The 23,667-nt window shown below is 40.7% G+C and overlaps 1 protein-coding gene across 3 annotated transcripts in view; it reads left to right on the top strand.

The window, feature by feature from the left end:
• Positions 1-242: 242 nt before the first annotated feature.
• Positions 243-23,667, top strand: part of Znf106 (zinc finger protein 106) — a 55,561-nt gene continuing 32,136 nt past the window's right edge. The window contains exons 1-4 of one of the 3 annotated variants that reach the window (XM_052183316.1): positions 243-401; positions 1,259-1,336; positions 7,141-7,225; positions 11,417-11,478. In XM_052183316.1, coding sequence (XP_052039276.1) covers positions 7,172-7,225; positions 11,417-11,478 — 116 coding nt within the window. In that variant the 5' untranslated portion in view covers positions 243-401; positions 1,259-1,336; positions 7,141-7,171. The remainder of the gene's footprint in view (positions 402-1,258; positions 1,337-7,140; positions 7,226-11,416; positions 11,479-23,667) is intronic. The other 2 variants (XM_052183315.1, XM_052183317.1) reach the window with 2 other exon arrangements.

The following is a 23,667-nucleotide window of genomic DNA, read 5'->3' as shown; positions in this document are numbered from 1 at the left end:
CAGCTTATGGTGGAGGGCTTAGAAAGTAGAGCAAGTCCAGAAAGTGCTTGGAAAATGGAGGGGAGGTTTGTGCAAAGGACCTATCTCGGTTCTTCACGTTTTCTTCGGGTTTTGAGTAAGGTTACTTGTCTGGTGTCCGTTGTTCACTTCTTATGTTTAAATAAAGCTAGATTGTTGAAAAGGACGGATGGGGTGGGCGGGGAAGAGGGAGCGTGCTGAGCTGCGTGCGCTTGCGCGCTTGCGCGATGTTGGTGGCGGCGGCGGCGGCGGCGGCGGCGGCGGCGTCAGTGCCCGGCGGGGAGTGCCCAGGCCGCCGCCGGACCGGAGGCTAAGGGGGCGTCTGGGAGCTCCCTCGCCGGGCCCTCGGCGGCCGGATGGCGTAAGAAGGACGGGCTGTGAGTGTGAGTATGGAGGGTCCGGCCTGGTTGGGCGTATCGGAGCCCGAGGGTCTGATGGTCTGCCCCTTGGACAGGTGGTGGGGCTGCGCCTGCACGCGTACACGCTGCGATGCCTCTTTTGACCTGTGTAGGTTTAGGGTTTATGGGCGAGCGGTGCGGTGCGTTTAGCCTCTGGGTACAGATTCTGGCAAGGGCAATCGGCTTCTGCTGCAGCCCCTCAAGCTGGACTCGTGGCTCCGGGTTTTTGACCTTTGGGGCAGGCCCTGACCTCTGCCGGCCTGGGGTCTCGGAGGAATCTCAGCCTTAGTCTGCTGTTTAAAGGCTGTAGGTTTTAGGCCAGGGCCCTTTCTCAGCCTTTGGAAACGAACAGTGTCGCCTCTTTTTCTTGCTTTTGAGGACTGTACTTTTGGGATGCGTCTTAGCAATGTACTAGCAACTAGTTGAACGGGATGTGACCATTTATGTGTCCATCCAATATTTAGTACGATCTTGGTGTGTGATGCTGAGAGGAGATTGTTGCACCGCCTCCCATTTAAGTCTGTTAGGTATAGTCATCTTTGAGAGTAAAATAAGCCATCTTTTTGGGGGAAGTTCCAGATTTCAGTGTTTGTCGTATGTGGGTTTCGCTTTTTTATTTTAAAGAACTTGGAAGCAGATTACAGCTCTAGCCACCATAATGGTTTATATTAAGGTGATTTTCCAGGGGAGAATCTTGTAAAGTGTAACGCAAAAAACGAATGGATGATCAGATTCATCTAGGAGTTACTTAGCATCCACTTTGCGTGCGCTAAGTACATTCAGGTGTGTCTTGAGAATTTAACGAGCTATTGTAATAGATGGGTTTTTTTTCTTTTTGGTAGCACTTTTCACATGAGGCACTGAGATACTAATAGTGATTTGTTGAAGTTTTCATGCTGTGGAGCTAGTAAACATCTAAGGTAATGGTTACACTCATCTTTTTCTGATACACCAAATTAGACATTCTAAGCACTCATCGTCGATTTTAACTAGAGAAAGGGTCAAGATAGATTTTGAAGAGAGCTTCAACAGTCAAGAAAGAGAAATGGTGTGAAGGAATTTCATCAGTCTAGTTCAGAACCAATTGCTTTGACACAAAGGAAAGTACTTTAAAAAGAAAAACCATGTAGTTACTGTACATCCAGATTAGAACAAATTCAAGGCTGGTCTCTTAAGAAAATTAAGGAACATTGAGTGGCTTGGGGCAGATCCTTTGGTTCTTAAACCCAGGATGAGATCTCTACATAGTTTGTGTTTTGTAAATGGATAATGGAAAGGGAAGTTGAGAGTTTGTTACTAATGAACAAGTTACTTGTTGCTCATCTGTGTTGCACAGTTGCCCATGAAAAGCTTACACTCTTTTGCTGCTGTTGTAATATGAAAGAAACTATCAAGAAATAAGAGCTACTAGGTGATATCAGAGGACTTGTAAAATTTGTGCTTTTGTTAGAATGAGCCACTTCTCTGTACTGAATGATGATATGATGTGAAAGTATTGTGGTCAAGCAAGTGTGTGTGTGTGTGTGTTTCACTGAGCTACTTCCTACATTTCTTCCCTCTTTTTGAGCATGGATAGGTGTTTCAGAAAATAGTAAAAATGAACCTGCCAACTCTCCACATTCCTGCTTCTCTCAACTGGTGCTCTTAACTGTGCTTTCAACTCAGCAGTCTCTCAGCCTGCCAACTCTGGCGGGGGTTGGGGGACGAGTTCCTCGAGTTTTCAATATACCACGCAATGCCCCACACACCCCATGGTCAGCCATCACAACACCCAATTACTCAGTAGAATTAAAACTCTCTCTTTTTCCCCTCGAGAGACTGGGTTTTCTGTGTAGCCTTGACTGTCTTTGAGACCAACCAGGCTGGCCTCGAACTCAGAAATCTGCCTGTCTCTGCCTCCCAAGTGCTGGGATTAAAGGTGTGTGTCACCACTGCCTGGCAGAATTAAAACTCTGAAAGCTGGGCCAGGCGTGGTGGCGCTCGCCTGTAATCCCAGCACTCGGGAGGATTTATGAGTTGGAGGCCAGCCTGGTCTACATAGAGAAACCCTGCCTCGGAAAAAATAAAAAAAACTTAAAGCTTATAGTTAAGCAATCAGATTTATATATCAATAAAGTCTCAATTTACAAGATGCCAATACAATAATTTCAGAGCCAGTTGATAATGATAAAAGCTTTATCCCGATTATTCTAACCTTATGATATCATAACTGTGGCTGGTTAAAGCCACGGTGGTTCACGTCCACCTCCATTTTCCTTCCTCCTTCCCCCCTGAGATGCTCTTTGTCTCTGCAACTCCTGGCTCTGCCTCCCTTTTCCCTGTCCAACATCTTGTCAATAAAATAAAACACTGTCCTCTATCCTCACTTAAAAGCCTTATTGCTTATTATTCTGCATATGACTTATGTCCTGGCTTTAGATAGTATGCCATCTGAAAACCGTCCTCTCAACTCTGTTTTCTCAATGTAAATAGCCTGGATTGGCTAGGAGACTATGTAGTTTTTCAACCCCGTCAGAAATCCAATAACAACTAATATTACCTGAAAATACGAAAAGCACAAAATATAGCTTTTAAAGTTTAGTCAATTTATAGAGATCACTGATCACCTAAATAGTTCTCTACTTCAAAATGTTGGAGCATTGGTCTTCAGCCATCTGGCCCAAGATCATTGGACTGGTTATTAGGTCTAAGTTGTACTTTATAAATTAGAGAATGGTAAGAGAATTATCATTATGTAATTGAACGGAAAGGGTGATAGTCACAGGATTTTCCCTGTCCAGTTACATTAATGCAGAGGAGCAGGGGAGACCTGTGATTGGACAGGAAAAGGGAGGCAGAGCTGAGTTGCAAAGAGACAGACACCGAGACACTGACTGACTGAGAGACTTGGGGGCATGGAGGAGGACATGAGCCAGCGTGGCGTGAACCAGCCACAGTTATGATGAATAATCGGGATAAAGCTTTTATCGTTATCAATTGGCTCAGAAATTATTGTATTGGCATCTTGTAAATTATGATTTTATTGATACATAAATCTGATTGGTTAACTATAAACTTTAAGAGTTTTAATTCTAGGCAGAGGCAGGCAGATTTCTGAGTTTGAGACCAGCCTGGTCTACAGAGTTAGTACCAGGACAGCCAGGGCTATACAGAGAAACCCCCTGTCTCCAAAAAACCAAAAAAAAAAAAGTTTTAATTCTACTGGGTAATTGGGTGTTGTGATGGCTGACCATGGGGTTTGTGGGGGTTGCAGTGGTATTGTGTCGTGAGAGCAACTCCCAGCTCTGCCTCCAGCAAGGACCAGAGAGTTGGCAGGTTGAGAGAAGCAGGAGTGTAGAGTGTTCATTTTTGTTTGTTTTTTGGTTTTTTGGTTTTTCGAGACAGGGTTTCTCTGTGTAGCCCTGGCTGTCCTGGAACTCACTATGTAGACCAGGCTGGCCTGGAACTCAGAAATCCACCTGCCTCTGCCTCCTGAGTGCTGGGATTAAAGGCTGTGTGCCACTACCGGCCCTGCCTCTGCCTTCTTTTTAATTAGCACGTTATGTTTATGGTCTAAATTTTAACTCGTAAGTAGGAAGTTGTGGTTGAATGTGCCCTGGGCTCATCTATTTGAATGCTTATCCACCCGCCAGGGAGTGGAACTTTTGATAGGATTAGGAGGTGTGGCCTTGTTAGAGGAAGTTTGTCCCTGGGGATGGGCTTTAAGGTTTCTAAAAACCAGTGAGAAGCCCTCTTCCCCTCTCTTCCCTACCCTGTCCCCTTCCCCTTCCCCCATTCTGCTTCCCCCTCCCCTCTCCCTCCTCTGCTTACAGATCAAGGTTTAGCTCTTAGCTTTTTCTCTAGTGCCACACCTGCCTGCCTTCGTGCTCCTGGCCTCCATTATGAACTAAGCCTCTGGAATTATAGACTAGCCTCCATTTAAATACTTGCCATGAGGGCCTTTGAGATTGTCTCAGCAGTTAAGAGCATTGGCTGCTCTTCCTGAGGTCCTGTGTTCGACTCCCAAAGATTCCCAGAAGATGGCTCACAGCCATCTATAATGGAAATCTGATGCCCTCTTCTGCTGTGCTGGCATACATGTAAATAGAGCACTCATACACATAAATAAATCTTTATCTCTTAATATAGCTTGATATCTTAAGAGTTATAGAATACTAAGGCAGGGGTATAGTTTGCATTTCTTTCTAGGAAGGATGAAGTGCACAGGAGGTATTTGTGAAACTGGGTAAAACTCTGTTCAGTGTTTAGGGTAGAGCCTTAGGCCTACTAACATAGGTGCAAGGATTGAACTTAGGTTCTATGCAAGAGTAGTAGGTGCCATCTCCAGCCATGGTGAGAGCTTTTGGTTAATGATAAGAGAGTATCTCAAAATCTCGAAACAAGCAAGCACAATAAACAGAATATTTGTACATTGTCAAACAACTTTGGGAAGTTGTTTATATGTTCATCTTTGGAGATATAGTTTAGTGGCAGAGCATGTGCCTGGCATGTGTTCACTGAGCACTATATCCATCTGGACTTTCTGTGCCCTCCCCAGCTCTGCATAATGACATGGAGACTTTATTTAAAATAGCTTTAGGCCTTTGGATACTCGGTTCCCAACCAGCTCTTAGAACTTACATTATTCTGTGCCTACAGCATGGCTTGTTATTTCAGTTTCTAGGACTGTTTCTGTGCCGGGCTTGCCAGTGTTCCTGCCTCTCACTTTCTCAAAGTTCAGTCTCTTCAGAAAGTCAGAGAAGGAGAGGATATGTTTACAAAATACCTAGGCAGGAGATGCTCCAATAACACTATCAAAATCCAGTCTGTACTCTGCTGTCCGCCAGCACAGAAGCCAGCGGACAGCAGAGTACAGAATGGATAATTTGTGTAATACAAAGACAATATTACATAGTACACAAAAAGATTATCCCTACAGGGTACCACAACTAGAACTTTAAAAAAAAGTCCAAATTCGCTGGGTGTGGTGGTGCATGCCTGTTATCCCAGCACTCGGGAGGCAGAGGCAGGTGGATTTCTAAATTTGAGGCCAGCCTGGTCTACAGAGTGAGTTCCAGGACAGTCAGGACTCTACAGAGAAACCCTGTCTCCAAAAACAAAAACAAAAACAAAAGTCCAAATTCAAGTGAGGTGGGGCATTCCTTTAGTCCCAGCATTTTGGAGGTGACAGAAGAAGAGACTCTATGCATAGAGTTCTCAGCCAGCTTAGTGAACATATAGAGACCCTCATTTTTGTTTTTTGTTTTTTTTAAAGTGTGTTGATGAGAACCTCCAATCCAAGGTTCTAACTTGGATGTGAGATCCACAGCAGACCCTGTTTCCACCCCTAGGCTGAGAGTAGTCAGTTAACAGGGAAGCTGTCATTTCATATCTTGAGTGGGTGAACCGACATTGGCCATCAGTTTGCAAAAGATTGTTGAGTGGGAGACCACTTAGTGCTCTTGCAGAGGACCTACATCAAATGGTTCACTGACTGTATGTATCTCCAACTCCTAAGAATCTGGCAACCTCTTCTGGGCTCTAGCAATATTTGCACTCACATGCACATACTGCCATGCAAATGCATAATATGTACAATTAAAAATCTTTCAAAAGGTCAATTATTGTTGTCAGCTTTAAAGTTCTTCAAGCAGAAATTATAAGTAAATTTAAATTTACTTTAGATTAAAGTTACATTAAAGTAAATGAAAAGAAGAAATAAACATTCATTAAAGATTTCTTTAAAAGATTTATTGTATTTATATGAGTACACTGCAGCTGTTTTCAAACACACCAGAAGAGTGCATTGGATCCCATTACTGATGGTTGTGAGCCACCATGTGGTTGCTGGGAATTGAACTCAGGAAGAGCAGTCAGTGCTCTTAACTGCTACTGAGCCATCTTTCCAGCCCCCTCATTAAAGATTTTAATGCTCTTTTTGCAGGAAGGGTGTATGTCTGTGAGTGCTACATGTAAAGATCAGAGGACATCTTTTCCGTGTTAGTCTTGTATTTCCACCCTTTTGAAAGGGTCTATTTGCTATAAGTCAGACTACCTGGACTACAGACTTCTGGAGACTGTCCTGTCTCTCACCTCCCTATAAGGCTACCCTGTATACTAAAAACTTCCTTAGCTAGAGACCATGTACCTTTATAGTGAGACTTACTCTGTGCAATGTGAGGCCCTCCCAGAAGTGTCACTCAGTCCAGGCGACCTAGAGGTATGTTAGTTAAGGGGAGAAACAGACTGGTAGGCTTGGTAAGGACCTAAGCAAAGAAAGATCATAATCTAGATTTGATTTTTATTTATTTGTGACAGGGCCTGACTATATGGCCTTGGCTGGCCTGGAACTTACCTGACACTGTGACCCAAGTGCTGGGATTAAAGATTAAACATCACTATGCTAACAATCCTGTTATGAGACTCTTATTTAATTTGAGAGTAAGAATGGGAGTAGGGCCTTACACCAGGAGGCTGTGCTGTGATAGATAAGAGTGTCTAGGGTGAGAAACAGGTTGAGCTCTGGATGTATTTTGGTAGAAATGACAGGATTTGCTGCATGGGATAAAAGGGGAGTCCATCGGGCATGACACTCAGAAGTTGGGTTTTTCCGCTTTGTTTTTAAACTTTGGTAAAAAACTGGAATTTACAATATTAAGATTGAAAGATTGAGGGAGGGACAGAGTAAAAATTGAATTAATGGTGATATCTGGAAAGGTTACTGAATGTTATGTCCTCGTTGCAGGTTGACATTGAGTGCTTCAGATCTGGTCACTATGGTACGAGAACGAAAATGCATATTGTGCCACATCGTGTACGGCTCAAAAAAGGTAACCACAGAGAGACAGCACCTAGATCATTTAAGATAGTCAAAACTTGGTATTTGGAGATTTAAATTGTTAAAATGTTATTGTTTGTCTTGCTGTGCAGTACTAGAACACTCTCTATGTACACTGACCTCAGACTGTGATGATCCACCTGCCTCTGACTCCCAGACTCTAGAATTACAGTGTTAGTTGTCACACTGCTTATACAGTGCTGGAGAACACGTTCATGGTCTCTGCGTATTAGTCAGGCATTCTATCAACTAAGCTATAATCCATTCCCAGCCCTGGGTGAAAACATCTTATTCGTTCTTTTTCCCCTAAATCAATCCCAATCCAAGAGTGTTTTTTACTTAGTCTCAAAAACTAGTAACTGTATTATTAACCTCTACCCAGAATGTAGGGTACTTGAGGGTACATGATTTAGATCATTTCAGTTAGCAATCAGTTAAAGAGACAATATCTTAAAATTCAGGTTAATCGAGAATTTTATGAAATTTTACTTTGTGGTGTCTACTTCAGGGACCTCCATTCTACCTCTTAGTTATATCCTTAGATCCCAAAATAAGCAAGTTTTGATTCACAGGTGATTTAGCAAATACTGCATTTATTATGTTCACTTGCTTTTTGTGTGTGTCCAGGCTCAAGAAATGTACAGAGCAGCCAGGTGCAGTAATGCGCATCTGCAATTCTAGCAATTAGGAGCAGAGGCAGGAGGATCTTGAGTTTGAGACTAACCGGGTCTGAATAGGGACACTACCAAACAGGCAAGGTATAGTGAAGCAAAGGTAGTGTTGACAGTATCCTGAATGTCCACAGGTGGAGCATATAGCACAAAGGAAAAAAAAGAACCAAATGTGTAAGGAGGAGGAGGAGGATCGTGTGCATTATTTGTGCAAGTGTAGGTGAGGTTTCACATGCTCAGGCTGAGCTTATGTCTGTGGGTGCCAGGGAGTCAGCTCAGATCCTCATACTTGAGCAATAAGTGCTCTTATCTAATTGAGATACCCCCTTAGTTCCCCCAGAAAAAAAAACATTTAAAAAGCAACATATTCTTAGATTTATTTTATGTGTATGAGTTTTTTGCTTGCTTGTCTGTCTGTCTGTCTTGTGTGTCTGTGCACCACGTGCATGCCTGCTACTCAAAGAGGTCAGAAGAGGATGTTCTAGAACTGTAGTTATAGGTATTGTAAGCTGCCATTTAGGTGCCGGGAACTGAACCTGGATCTTCTGGAAGAGCATCCAGAGATCTTAACTGCTGAGCTATCTCTCCAGCCCACAAAGCAAAGCTGTTTTTTGGGTTTTTTTGGTTTTTCGTGACAGTTTTTCTTTGTGTAGTTCTGGCTGTCCTGGAACTCACTCTGTAGATCAGGCTGGCCTTGAACTCAGAAATCCACCTGCCTTTGTCTCCCAAGTGCTGGGATTAAAGGCATGCACCACCACCACCCAGCCAAAGCAAAGTTTTTTAAAATCGGAGAGTTTTATTGTGCCTCAGTGTAATTGCTTACAATTTCTCACCTTTGGCCTTTATTCTTTTGCTTTGAAAATAGTAGTTGTTTGTTTCAAGTTTTTGTTCATTTATTTGTTTTTGGATTTTTATCTTTTATCCTCGGACACCTCATTATATGGAACTTGCTCTGTAGACCAGGCTGGTCTGAAATTTTGAGGGATCCTTCTACTTCTCTTTCTTGAGCACAGAGATTACAGGAGTCACTGTGATTGGTTATTGATGGAGTTTTAAAATCTGTGTCTTTAACTTGACTTAGTTTTCACTGAGTGTTGTTGTAGTTACAAACAATCACAGCTAGAAAGGGTTGTTGCGGGGAAATATTAAAAAAGAACCCTCCAACTCTCTGGCCCTACTGGGCCACAGGGCTCCAGCTGGGTGCTCTCAACTTAGCTGTCTCTCAGCCCTCCAACTCTCTAGTGGTCCCCCTCCCCCAGTTCCTCTAGCTACTATGCAACGCCCCACGCGCCCCATGGTCAGCCATCACAACACCCAATTACCTGATAGAATTAAAACTCTTAAAGCTTATAGTTAAGCAATCAGATTTATGTATCAATAAAGTGTCAATTTACAAGATGCCAATATAATAATTTCAGAGCCAGTTGATAAAAGCTTTAAACCAACTATTCTAACCTTATGATATCATAACTGGCTGGTTCAGGACTGTTGGTTCATGTCTGCCCCTATTCTCCTTTCTCTCTCCCCCTCCCATGAGTCTCTCAGTCCCCCCCCCCATTTCTCTCTCTCTCTCTCTCTCTCTCTCTCTCTCTCTCCCCCTCTCTCTCCCTCTCCCTCCCTCCCTCCCTCCCCCTCCCTCCCTCCCTCCCTCCCTCCCCCCTTCTCTCTCTCTCTTTCTCTCTGCAACTCTTAGCTCTGCCTCCTTTTTCCCTGTCCAATCACAGATCTCCTCTGCACTAATGTAATTGGACAGGGAAAATCCTGCAACAAAGGGTCTCTTGTAAAACTCTGTCTAGATGTAGGTTTTGTAGAGATAGAATGGAAACAGTCTTTAGCAAATCTTATTTAAAGGAAGTGTTTTGAAACAGCCATCCTCTTTGTCACAGTATAGGTTATAGAGCAGCGATGGTTTGTCGAGTGGTTACACTGTTTCTGACGAGTGTCTGTGATGAAGAAATGCATTAGGTATTTACAGGATAACATGACATTTTGTGTCATTTCTTCCTGGGTTTGAGATCCAGTTTGACTACTTGATTCAGGGAGGCATCTTTTCACATTTACTTCTTCTGTGCCTGGCTTTGTACATGGGATATAATAACTCAAGGAATACCTGGTGAATGAAGGAGTTAATTTCTCTATATCCTTCAATATTTATGAAGTCTCAATACTTGTAATAGTTTGTGATTTAAATGGGAGTGTTTTGAATCAGCACCGAGTATAGTATACTGAAACCATCAGTGATTACTCTGTATGTAAGCAGCCGTTCTCTAATTATAATGAGATATTTACAGCTTTTTAACTTGTATGTGCCTTTTCTCTTTGGGGAGGGTATTGCTGTTTATTTGTTTCTCTAATTATCTATTGGGGAAGTTGAAAAGTGGGCAAAGAACAGTGATTGAATTGCTGTGTCCAAAATCTCAGTCTCATTTGTCCCAGTCCAGCCTTGGTATGTAACCAAAGCTGTACTTTGAACCCCAGATCCACCCTAGGCCTCCTGAGTGCTAGGACTAGAGGTATGCTTCATTGTGCCCAGCTGCATCCCCAGGGCAGAGTTATGTTGTTATTGTTTGTTAAAAAGTTAATTATTTATTTTATATATATAGGAGCTTGGCCTGAATGTATGGGTGTGCATTGAGTGCATGCTTGGTGCCCACAGAGGTCAGAAGTTAGAGCCAGATTTCCTAGAACTGAAGTTGCAGAGAATTCTGAGTTCCCTTGTGGGTGCTGGGAACATACCTCCGTCCTCTGCAAGAATGAGCACTCTTAGCTGCTGAGCTTGTATCTAGTCCCTCAAAGTGTGTTATTTTTTTAAACGTCCATAGAAATGTTTTGTTTACTTTTTAATTCTTTTTGACTTTTAATTTATATGTGTTTTGCCTTAACATATGTTTGTGCACCATGTACATGCAGTGCCCGAGGACACCAGAAGATGACATCAGATCTCCTGGATCTGAAGTCCAGTTCTTTTAAACTGCCAAGCTCTCTCTTTCCAGCTCCCAAGAGAGAGACTTTACTTTTTAATTTTTGTTTTTGATTTTGAGATGGGTTCCTCTTTGTTTGTAGCCTTTGGCTGTCCTGGAACTCGATCTGTAAACCAGGCTGGCCTTGAATTCACAGTGATCTGCCTGCCTCAAACTCCTTGGTGCTGGAATTAAAGGTATGGGCCTTTAATTCCAAACTGTACACTGTAGCTGTCTTCAGACAACACAAGAGGACATTAGATCCCATTATGTTGTGAGCCACCATGTGGTTGCTGGGAATTGAACTCAGGACCTCTCAGTTAGTGCTCTTAGCTTTTGAGCCATCTCTCCAGTCCCTAAAAGACGTTGATTTTTTTCGAGACGGGTCCTCTGGAAAAGCAGCAGGTGCTCTTAAGCGCTAATCCATTTCTCTAGCTTTATAACCCAAATTGTTAATTGAATATCTACGGAGAAACTCCACCTACCACCTTCCCAGACCCATCCTACCCCTGGCAATCCCTTTGGCTTAATCTGCCTTGTTTTGTTTTGAAGGAGATGGATGAACACATGCGAAGCATGTTGCATCACAGGGAACTTGAGAACCTGAAGGGCAGGTAAGGACAACAGCTATTCATAAACTCACTGGCCTGGGGGTTTAAGTGCTGATGATGCCTGTTGTCTGATGTCATTGAATCATTGTTCATAATTAATAGCAGTAGATGTGGGGCATTTAAAAACGATGAGCTGTGGTACTTTCATGCATCTGAAATCTACACATGGGTAGAATTCAACGCAACTCAGGCAAGTTGAACTGGCATGAGTTGGCTTGTAAACTGACTCATTCCTGCAGTGTTGGTCTTGCAGCTAGTACTTTCCATAATTTTCTTTCCAAATTAACTGTTTGTCATAAACCTCTAGTTTTGCTGAAATAGCCTGGGAAATCTACAACCTGCTAAGCTATGCCAAAACTTATTTGTATCTGCAAAACCAAATAAGAGATCTTAGGTGTATTTGAAAATGTTCTGCTAATGATTTAAAGTTTAACATGTTTAAAAGAGGCTTAAACAGAATGTGGTATATGTGTATAGTCCATGTTCTTTTCTCTGTCTTCTTAACTAATGTGGATTTGAAGTGTAGGGATTAAAGGTAACATTGATTAAGTTAAGAAATATGAATTATATTTTATTGCATGAATAATAGTTAAAAGTTTCTGTGAAGCTACTATCCTATTTGGTATTAGTGTGTTAACTGTATTTTAAGTCATACAGGTTTATCTTGTGTCTGCTAATTAATAATTAATGTGCTATTATTAGATTTTAGCATCTCAGCATATAAATGAATTTCTTTCTTGCCTGGTTCCTGGAATGTGTAATGGTTATGCTTCATGGCAACAAAAAGGTTTCACTTTGAAAGACCAATGTGCTTCTGTGTCTGTGTTTAGCTGTTCAGTCTCTGATGAGCAAGCTGCAGTCCACATAACCACAGAGGTTAGGCAGAGGAGGCAGCGAGGTGTGAGGAATGAGTCTCCCTTAGAAGAGGAAATAGATAGCTGTGGTGGACAAGGGGAGACAGTAATAGGGAAGAATGGGATGAGGGGAGGACGGAAGGGGGGATAGCTAAAACTAAGGTCCATTTGAGCGGTCAAATAGAGAAGCTTAATACAGTAGAAGCTTCCTAAAATATATACAAATATAACGGGATCTGTAGTTTGTGATCAGTTTTAGCACTTCCATGAGGTGCTGAAAAAAGGGTGTATTCTTTGGTATTGGGATAGACTGCTCTATAAATATGTTAGGACATTTGGTTTATCATATCATTTAGCTCCAGCATTTCTCTGGTTTTTGTCCATATGACATGTCTATTGGCAAGAATTGGGTATTTGTGTCACCCAGTATCATTATGTGAGAGTCAGTTCTTTTATGAACTTGGTTGTCCTTATGTTTGATGTATAGATGTTTAGAATTGAGAATTCCAGTATCCTCTTTGTGGCTATTTTTTTTTGAGTGTGTAGCCTTTCTGTCTCTTCTGATTAGTTTTGGTTTGAAGTCTGTTTTTTCAGATATTAGAACAGCAACACCAGTTTACTTCTCAAGTCCATCTGCTTGTAATGTCATCCCATTCTTTACCTTGAGGTAATGTCTATCTTTGATGTTAAAGTGTGTTTCTTAGAAGCAGCAGCAGGATGGATCCTCTTTTTTTAAATCCAGTCTGTTAATCTATGTCTTTTTATTGATAAATTGAGACTATTTTGTTGTGGTAGTGTATCCTGCCACCCTTTGATTTACTGGTCTGATATTATTTTCCTTCTGTTTTCTTTGTTAACCTCATCAGGTGAAAGTTTTCCTTCTAACATCTTCTGTAGAGCTAGATTTACAGATACTGCATAATCATAAATTTACTTTTATAGTCGAGTCCCTTTCTTCTTTGGTGATTGAAAGTTTTGCTGAGTATAGTAGTTTGGGCTGGTATCTGTGATCTCTCTCTCTCTCTCTCTCTCTCTCTAGGGAAAATTTTAGTTTTTAATCCAACTTGATTTTTTTTTTGTATGTGTATAATTTTGTTCTTAAATGAATAGTGGTAATACAAAACAAACACAAAACATTTTATCTAAAAGAAAGCCTACAGCCAGATGTGGTGACCTGCATGTTGTAATTACAGTACTGAAGAGACCAAGGCAAGAGATTCACAGTTACAGACCAGCCTAAGCGACATTTTGAGTTCTGAGATGACCCAGTTCAGAGTCTCTTTTATAAAGGCATTAATTCCTTTCATGACAGCTCCATTTCATGACCTAATCACTTCTCAAAGACTCCATATTCAAAGATTAGGGGTTAAGACTAAGGAGAATAATATGGGGAGATATAGTCATTTTACTTATGTTACATCATTTATCTTACATCAGTTAATCTCCTTCTATAAAATATACTCATTACATTCCAGTACCCCTAATGTCTTACCTTTTACTGGCATCAGCTTTAAATCTAAACCCTTAATCTACATATCCTCTAAATCAGATATGGGTAATGTGGTTACCCATAATGACTTGATATAGCATTAATTTTGAGGGGAATTGCTCCCGAGTTTTGAACCCATGAGGTATATACTCTAGACTTTCTCTTTTTTTCTTCTTTTTTTAATTAGATATATTCTGCATGTACATTTCAAATGTTGTCCCCTTTCCTGGTTCCCCTCACCCCCTGAAAGTCTCATAAGAGTCCCATCTTCCCTTACCCTGTCCCCCAATCAACCCTCTCCTGCTTCCCTGTCCCAGCATTCACCTACACTTAGGCATCAAGCCTTTCCAAGACCAAGTCTCTTTTATAAAGGCATAATTCCTTTCATAACAACTCCATTTCATGACCTAATCACGTCTCTCAAAGACTCCACATTCAAAGATGAGGGGTTAAGACTAAGGAGAATAATATGGGGAGATATAGTCATTTTACTTTGATGTCCAACAAGGCCATCCTCTACTGCCAATGTGTAACTCCAGAGCCATGGGTAATTCCATATGTACTCTCTGGTTGATGGTGTTGTCCCTTAAAGCTCTGGGAGTACTGTGTGGTTAATATTGTTATTCCACCTATGGCAATGCAAACCCCATAAGCTTCTTGGATCCTTTCTCTGGCTCCCCCATTGGGGACCCTGTGCTCAGTTCAATGGCTGGCTGAGAGTGTCCCCCTCTGTATTTGTCATGCACTAGCAGAGACTCCCATTTGACAGCTATATCCGGCTCCAGTCAGCAAGTCCTTGTGGGCATCAATAATAGTGTCTGAGTTTTGTAACTGTATATGGGATGGATCACTAGGTAGGGTAGTCTCTGGATGGTTCTTCCCTCAGACTCTGCTCCACACTTTGTATCTCCTGTGGGAATTTTGTTCCTCCTTCTAAGAAGGACCAAAGTATTCATACATTGTTCTCCCTTCTTCTTGAGCATCATTTGATAGGTAAATTGTGTCTTGGGTATTCCAAGCTTCTGGGCTAATATCTACTTATCAGTGGTGAGTGCATACCATTTGTGTTCTTTTGTGATTGAGTTACCTCACTCAGGATGATATTTTCTAATTCTATCCATTTGTCTAAGAATTTCATGAATTCGTTGTTTATAATAGCTGAGTAGTATTCCATTGTGTAAATGTTACACATTTTCTGTTGAGGGACATCTTGGTTCTTTCCAACTTCTGGCTATTATAATAAATAGGGCTGCGATGAGCATAGTGGAGCATATGTCCTTATTACATGCTGGAGAATCCTCTGGGTATACGCCCAGGAGTGGTATAGCTGGGTCCTCAGGTAGTATTATGCCCACTTTAATGAGGAACCGCCAAACTGATTTCCAGAGTGGTTGTACCAGCATGCAATCCCACCAGCAGTGGAGGAGTGTTCCTCTTTCTCCACATCCTCGCCAGCACCTGTTGTCTCCTATCTTTTTGATCTTAGCCATTCTGACTGGTGTGAGGTGAAATCTCAGGGTTGTTTTGATTTGCATTTCCCTGATGACTAAGGATGTTGAACATTTCTTTAGGTGCTTCTTAGCCATTTGATATTCCTCGGGTGAAGATTTTTTTGTTTAGCTCTGTTCCCCATTTTTTAATAGGGTTATTTGGTTCTCTGGAGTCGAACTTCTTGAGTTTTTTGTATATATTGGATATTATCCCTCTGTTGGATGTAGGGTTGGTAAAGATCTTTTCCCAATTTGTTGGTTGCCATTTTGTCCTACTGCCTTACAGAAACTTTGTAATTTTATGAGGTCCCATTTGTCAATTCTTGATCTTAGAGCATAAGCTATTGGTGTTCTGTCCATCTGGTCCTGTGCTTTTTTTGGTTGGGAAACTTTGAATGACTGCTTCTATTTCTTTAGGGGTTATGGGACTGTTTAGATGGTCTGTCTGATCCTGATTTAACTTTGGTATTTGGTATCTGTCTAGAAAATTGTCCATTTCATCCAAATTTTCCAGTTGTGTTGAGTATAGGCTTTTGTAGTAGGATCTGATTTTGAAATTCAAATGATTTTTTTGAATTTTCTCGGTTTCTGTTGTTTCATCTTCCATTCATTTTTGATTTTGTTAATTTGTGTACTGTCCCTGTGCCCTTTGGTTACTCTGGCTAGAGGTTTATCTATCTTGTTGATTTTTCTCAAAGAACCAGCTCCTGGTTTTGTTGATTCTTTGTATAGATCTTTTTGTTTTTACTTGGTTGATTTCAGCCCTGAGTTTGATTTCCTGCCCTCTACTCCTCTTGGGTGTATTTGCTTCTTTCTGTTTTAGAGCTTTCAGGTGTACTGTTAAACTGCTTCTTTTTGGAGGCACTCAGAGCTATGAGTTTTCCTCTTAGCACTGCTTTCATTGTGTCTCATAAATTTGGTAACGTTGTGCCTTCATTTTCATTAAATTCTAAAAAGTCTTTGATTTCTTTCCTTATTTCTTCCTTTTAAGGTATCACTGAGTAGAGCATTGTTCAGCTTCCATGTGTATGTGGGCTTTCTGTTGTTTTTGTTGCTGTTGAAGACCACCCTTACTCCATAGTGATCTGATAGGAGGCATGGGATTAGTTCAGTCTTATAGCTGTTGAGGTCTGTTTTGTGACCAATTAATTATATGGTCAGTTTTGGAGAAGTACTGTGAGGTGCTCAGAAGAAGGTATATTCTTTTTTTTTTTTTCTTTTTTATTTATTTATTTATTTTATTTTTTTATTTTTGCTTTTTTTGAGATGGGGTTTCTCTGTATAGCCCTGGCTGTCCTGGAACTCACTCTGTAGACCAGGCTGGCCTCGAACTCAGAAATCCGCCTGCCTCTGCCTCCCAGAATGCTGGGATTACAGGCGTGCACCACCACCGCCCTGCTTGTGTATAGTCTTTTGATTTAGGATGAAATGTTATCTGTTTAATCCATTTGGTCCAAAATTTCTGTTAGCTTCACTGTGTCTCTCTTTAGTTTGTGCTTCTCTGATCTGTCCATTGATGAGAGTGGGGTATTGAAGTCTCCCACAATTATTGTGTGAGGTGCAATGTGTACTTTGAGCTTTTTTAGTAAAGTTTCTTTTACAAATGAGGGTGCCCTTGCATTTGGAGCATAAATGTTCAGAATTGAGAGTTCTTCTTGGCATATTTTCCTTTGATGAGTATGAAGTGTTCTTCCATGTCTTTTTTGATGACTTTTGGTTGAAAGTCAATTTTATCTGATATTAGAATGGCTACTCCAGCTCGTTTCCTGGAACCATTTGCTTGGAAAATGGTTTTCCAGCCTTTTACTGTGAGGTAGTGTTTGTCTTTGACACTGAGATGCATTTCCTGTGTGCAGCAAAATGCTGGGTCTTGTTTCTGTATCCAGTCTGTTAGTCTATGTCTTTTTATTGGGGAATTGAGTCCTTTGATGTTAAGAGATATTAAGGAATAGTAATTGTTGCTTCCTGTTATTTTTTTTTTTTTAAGATTTATTTTTAATTACATTAAGTACACTGTGGCTGTCTTCTGACTCTCCAGAAGAGGGTGTCAGATCTCATTACGGATGGTTGTGAGCCACCATGTGGCTGCTAGTATTTGAATTCAGGACCTTCAGAAGAGCAGTCAGTGCCATTAACCAGTGAGCCATCTCTCCAGCCCCGTTTCCTGTTATTTTTGATGTTATTTTTATGTTTGGTGGTTAATTTCTTTTGGGTATGTTAAAAGAAGATTACTATCTTGCTTTTTCTAGGGTATAGTTGCCCTCCTATATTGGCGTTTTCCATCTATAGGGCTGGATTTAAGGAAACATATTGTGTAAATTTTGTTTTATCATCAAATATCTTGGTTTCTCTGTCTATGGTTATAGTTTTGCTGGATATTGTAGTCTGGACTGGCATTTGTGTTTTCTTAGGGTATGTATGAAATCTGCCCAAGATCATCTTGCTTTCATGGTCTCTGGTGAGAAATCTGGTGTTATTCTTATAGGTCTTCCTTTATATGTTACTTGGTCTTTTTCCCTTATTGCTTTTAATATTCTTTCTTTGTTTAGTACATTTGGTATTTTGATTATTATGTTACGGAGGAATTTCTGTTCTGGTCCAGTCTATTTGGAGTTCTGTAGGCTTTTTATATGTTCATGGGCATCTCTCTCTTTAGGTTAGGGAAGTTTTCTTCTATAATTTTGTTGAAGATATTTACTGGCCCTTTAAGTTGTAGATCTTTGCTCTCTTCTATACCTATAATTCTTAGGTTTAGTCTTCTCATTATGTCCTGGATTTTCTGGATGTTTTGGGTTACATGGTTTTTGCATTTTGCATTTTCTTTGACTGTTGAGTCAATACTTTCTATGATATCTTCAGCATTTGAGATTGTTTCTTCTATCTCTTGTATTCTGTTGTTGATGTTTGCATCTATGACTCCTGATTTCTTTCCACGGTTTCTATCTCCAAAATTGTCTCCCTTTGTGATTTCTTTGTTGTTTCTACTTCCGTTTCTTAGATCCTAGATGGTTTTGTTCAGTTTCTCACTTGTTTGTGTTGTCCTGTAATTCTTCAAGGGATTTTTGTGTTTCCTCTTTAAGGGCTTCTACCTGTTGACTCATGTTCTCCTGTATTTCTTTAAGGGAGTTATTTATGTCCTTCTTGAAATTCTTTATCAGCATCATGAGATGTGATTTTTAAATCTAGATCTTCCTTTTCTGGTGTGTTGGGGTATCCAGGACTTGCTTTTGTGGGAGAGCTTGGTTCAGATGGTGCCATGTTGCCTTGGTTTCTGTTGGTAATGTTCTTGCATTTGCCTTTTGCCATCTAGTTATCTCTGATGTTAGCTGGTGTTTCTGTCTCTGATCGTGGCTTGTCTGTTACACAAGCTTCTGTATCTGTGTTCCTGGGAGACCCGTTCTTTCTATGTACACAGGTATGTAGGTACTCCTGCGAGTCCTGCTCTCTTGTTGTTTTGGGGTGGCCCCAATCAGTTCTGGGTGTGGGCGGAAAAAATAAGACACCTGTCCCAGGCTGCCCTTAGGTTCTTGTGTCCTCAGGGTTTCTGGCTGCTTCCTCTGACCAGCTGGGCAGGTCTCACCTGTGCTAACTGTCCTCTCTGCACTGATGGGTGGTTAGCTATGTTCCTGCGCCACTTGGAATATGGTGGGCTGTGGCAGAGAATGGTCCCAAGCAGGAGACAGAAACTGGAAGTATCTGTGGTCTCTTACAAATTTGTAGAACATCTGTCTGGGCTCTTTTGGGTTTTATTATTTCCATTGAGAAGTCAGGTGTTATTTTAATAATTCTGGTTCTGCCTTTATATGTTATTTGGTCTTTTTCCCTTGTAGCTTTCTTCATTCTGTACATTGAGTGTTTTAATTATAATATGTTGTGGAGACTTTACTTTTTTGACCCAGTTTATTTGGTGTTCTGTATGCTTTGTGTACTTGGATAAGCTTCACCTTCTTTAGGTTGTACAAATTTTCTTCTGTGGAAATATTTCCTATACTTTTAAAATGGGTTTCTGCTTCCATATTTTTTATTTATTTATTTATCTATCTATCCATCTATCTGCCTATTTATTTATTTATTTATTTATTTAGTGCCCCCCCCCCCAGGGTTTCTCTGTATAGCCCTGGCTGTCCTGGAACTCATTCTGTAGACCAGGCTAGCCTTGAACTCAGAAATCCGCCTGCCTCTGCCTCCCAGAATGCTGGGATTATAGGCATGCGCCACCACACCCAGCTCCATATTCTTATTATTTGTAGATTTGGTCTTTTCATACTATCCCAGATTTCCTGGAAACTTCATGCCTGAATATTTTTTAATAGGTTTAACATTTTATTTTCTTTTTTTCCTTGTTTGTTTGTTTGTTTCTCCAAGACAGGGTTTCTCTGTGTAGCCCTGGCTGTCTTGGAACTCACTCTGTAGTCCAGGATGGCCTAGAACTCAGAAATCCGCCTGCCTCTGCCTCCTAGAGTGCTGGGATTACAGGCATGCACCACCACTGCCCAGCTGATTTAACATTTTCTTTGACCAAGAAATTATAGGACACTGATCACATGTGAGCCCCAAGATTGTGTTATTTATTGAAAAAACCTGTTTCTTATTGCAATGTGGCTCAGCTTTTAGCATGCACCTTTTAATCCCTTTGGTTGGAATATAGACCACATACTTTTAGTCCCAAACAAGGTAAAGTTAGTTTGTATAAGGAATCACCCATGTTTAAAAGTGATGTGTAATTGAATGGCCAACAAGGTGATAATTCAAAGAAAGATTTGACAGACTAGGATATCCAAAACTCTCCAAAAAGAGAAAAAAGGGAAGCTATTTAAGAGAGAGCAATGCAGAGATAAAACAAAGATGGAGGTAGTTTTACCGGGACAGTTGTAGAGAGACAGGTTATATAGAAAGAATATGCTAGACACAGGTAAAGGCAGAACAAGCCAGAAAATAAAAAGGAGCCAGAAGATTAGAGCATATTGTCATAATTAGTGAAGCTAAGCTGGACAATTCAGGAGCGACCAAGAGAAAAAAGCCATATTGGCCGTGCAGTGGAGGTGCACACCTTTAATCCCAGCATTTGGGAGGCAGAGGCAGGCGAATTTCAGAGTTGGGGCCAGCCTGGTTTACAGAGTGAGTATCAGGACAACCAGGGCTACACAGGGAAATCCAGTCTCAAAAAACCAAAGGGGAAAAAAAAAACCTTATTGAATGAGTGAGTGTAGAGAAGAGTTTGAGCCAGGACAGTTGAACCAGCCAGTCAGCATATATAGGATTATATGGAAGGTAGAAACTTCCATGAGTAGGAGTAGGTTAGCAGATGGAGGCAGTAAACCTTGAAGACAACTGTTACATCAGGCCAATAAAAGTTAATTTTACAAGTCATCCATTTCTTCCTTTACTCATTGCCTGAGATTCTCTCTTCCATCTCTTGTATTCTCTTGTTGAGGCTTGCCTCTGAAGTTTGTTTTGAAGTTGCTCAACTTCATTTCTAGTTTTCCCTCAGTTTGGGTTTTCTTTTTGTTCCCAATAGATAGACATGATGTCTGGTATTTTAAGGTGCTCAATTTCTTCTTCTTTTTTTTTTTTTAAGAGATTTATATATTTTTTTATTTATATGAGTACACTACAGACACACACTAGAAAAGGGCATCAGATCCCTTTATAGATGGTTGCAAGCTACCATGAGGTTGTTGGGAATTGAACTCAGGACCCCTGGCAGAGCAGTCAGTGCTCTTAACCACTTAGGTTTTCTCCAGCCCTTGGGTTTTCTTTATCAGTTATATTTCCACTTTCACGTCTTTAGCTGTTTTCTTGATTTCATTCCAGTGTTTATGTTTCCATGGATTACTTCGAAACCTCTTTAAGGACCTTCAACATATTCATAATAGCTATTTTGAAGTCTTTGTCTTGTGTTTCAGCTATATTGCATTATTTGCGGCCTGCCGTAGTAAGATTGCTGGTTGCTAATGGAGATGCATTGTCTTGGCTATTAGTGAATGTGTTTTTATGCTGGTGTATAGGATCTGCTTTTAGGATGATTGTAATAGTAAGTGCTGCTATCTAGTCTTGTCTTTATTGGGTGGGTATTCTCTTCCTTGGTTTCTGTTGCCTTCTCAGGTTCTTAGATTGTGGTGCCGGTGGGTTGTCTGGTAGGGAATGCTTCTCAGATCTGCTAGGTATGACTGGGAGTCCAGAATAGAGCATGTATTGGAAGTTGATACTGAGAAGTGGGTGGAGATGGGCTGGTGATTGTTGCTCAGAGGGTCCATATAGGAGGGAGGAAAACTGGGTATGCTGCCAGGATCTGTGGAGACTCCTGGGAATGGAAGTTGAGGCCATGCAGGTGGGTGGCTCCAGAGCTTGGGCATCAGAGTTGGAGGGAGGACTGGAGGCTTTCAGGGAGTGCCAGTGCTCTTAACCACTGAGCCGTTACTCCAGCCGCATAAAACTATTATTTTTAAAGGTTTATTTTTATTATTTTCAAGTGTGTGTATGTCTGCATGTGGGTATATGTACCAGAGTGCAAGTGCCTATGGTGGCCAGAGATGTTCAGTCTCCCCAAAGTTGGAGGTACAGGTGCTTGTGAGAAGCTCGAAATGGATATTGGTCCTTGTAAGAGTGTAAGCACTTTTAACTGCTGAGCTATCTTTCCAGCGTCCCCTAAAAGTTTTTTTTTTTTTTTTAAGATTTATTTATTATATGTAAGTACACTGTAGCTGTCTTCAGACACCAGAAGAGGGCATCAGATCTCTTTATGGATGGATGGTTGTGAGCCACCATGTGGATGCTGGGATTTGAACTCATAACCTTTGGAAGAACAGTCAGTGCTCTTACCCACTGAGCCATCTCTCCAGCCCCTAAAAGTTTTTTAATAACAAATTTTATATAAGATTCAGGTTGTAATGAATATAGAATCATCGGAAATAAGTCTGGTGGGCCAGGTACAGAGGCACATATCTTTACTCCCAGAGCTCAGGAAGCAGAGGCAGGAGGACCTCTGAGTTAAGACCTGCCTGGTCTACATAGGGAGTTCCAGGACAGACTTGGCTACATAGAGAAACCCTGTCTCAAGAGGAAAAGAAAAGACTGTTCACCTTTCCATCATTTTGTCTGGCTTACTCAAACTATATATGCATTCACATCATTAGATCTATATAGATGCTTTGCTCCATCTTGAATAACTGTACCTCATGCCAATTATATGTTGCTCTGTAGGTCCTTTTTCTCCTATAAATACCATCTTGACCATACTAACCCATTTTAGAGCTGCTCATATTGATACAGACTTCTTCATGTTATGTCCAGCCATAACAAGTTTTATATAATTTGCTATCTCATAACAAGTTACATTAAAAAGCTGATGAGATAATTTTTGAAGAACCCCATAAAGCCTCAATCATACACGATATATAACCTTAATTTAAGGATAACTAGTTTGTGCCTTAGAGACAAATCAGTCTTTACCCCATTTCCCTCTTAGCCTCAATAGATGATCATTTATTTCTTCTGGATTTCATATTTAATTACTGTGCTTATAATAAGTTTACTTTTAAGTTATGATCTTGTAGATAATTATAAAATATTTCATTAATTTTTGTGGTTGCTTTTTGTTTATTTGTTTGTTTGTTTTGCTTTTGGTTTTTTGAGATATGATTTCTCTGTGTAGCCCTCTCTGTCCTGGAATTCACTCTGTAGACCAGGCTGGCCTTTAATTCACAGAGATACACCTGCCTCTGCCTCCCGGTCCTGGGATTAAAGGTGTGTATCACCATGCCAGGTTACTTAAGTTTTTAATATTCAATTTTAAAGGCAAATTTGATCATATTGGTGAATTTTCTTTGGTTTCAAATATGGGCATAGGGAAGATGTGTGATATGAGCAGTTACTCCAGATAGATGCTATCAAAACACTCTAATCTTTATTTATCAAGCAGCTGTTGCGGTTTTTGTTAGAGCAGGCTTAATAAAGAAAGGCTTATGCATAGAGTATCTTAAGACTGCCTTTTGTACAGAGGGGAAGTTGTGTAATGATAGGATGGAGCTAATTTGGACCCTTCCAACACCCTGAGGAAAATCATTGCCTTTATTAGCTGTGACACAAAGGCAGTACATTGTATTCATAATTATGTTTATACAAAGTACAAAGCCAGTTATTAATGAAAGATTCAAAAGAAGTGTATTGATGACTTGAACATAAAAAAAATTTTTATAAAGTTATATCATCTATTTTGAAAAAAAATTAAACATTGTACAAAAGTCCCAGTGGCACTAGTATGGCCACATCCAATTCTGTGTCTTACACGTTAAGTAGAAATGTAGATGAAGACATTGAAAGCAATGTGATTTCCAACCAAAACCAGGTTGGCTTGGAT

The sequence above is a fragment of the Apodemus sylvaticus genome, chromosome 5, assembly GCF_947179515.1.
Source record: "Apodemus sylvaticus chromosome 5, mApoSyl1.1, whole genome shotgun sequence".
Lineage (NCBI taxonomy): Eukaryota > Metazoa > Chordata > Mammalia > Rodentia > Muridae > Apodemus > Apodemus sylvaticus.
The sequence above is the reverse complement of the archived record's forward strand: the minus strand, read 5'-3'. Positions and strand labels throughout refer to the sequence as shown.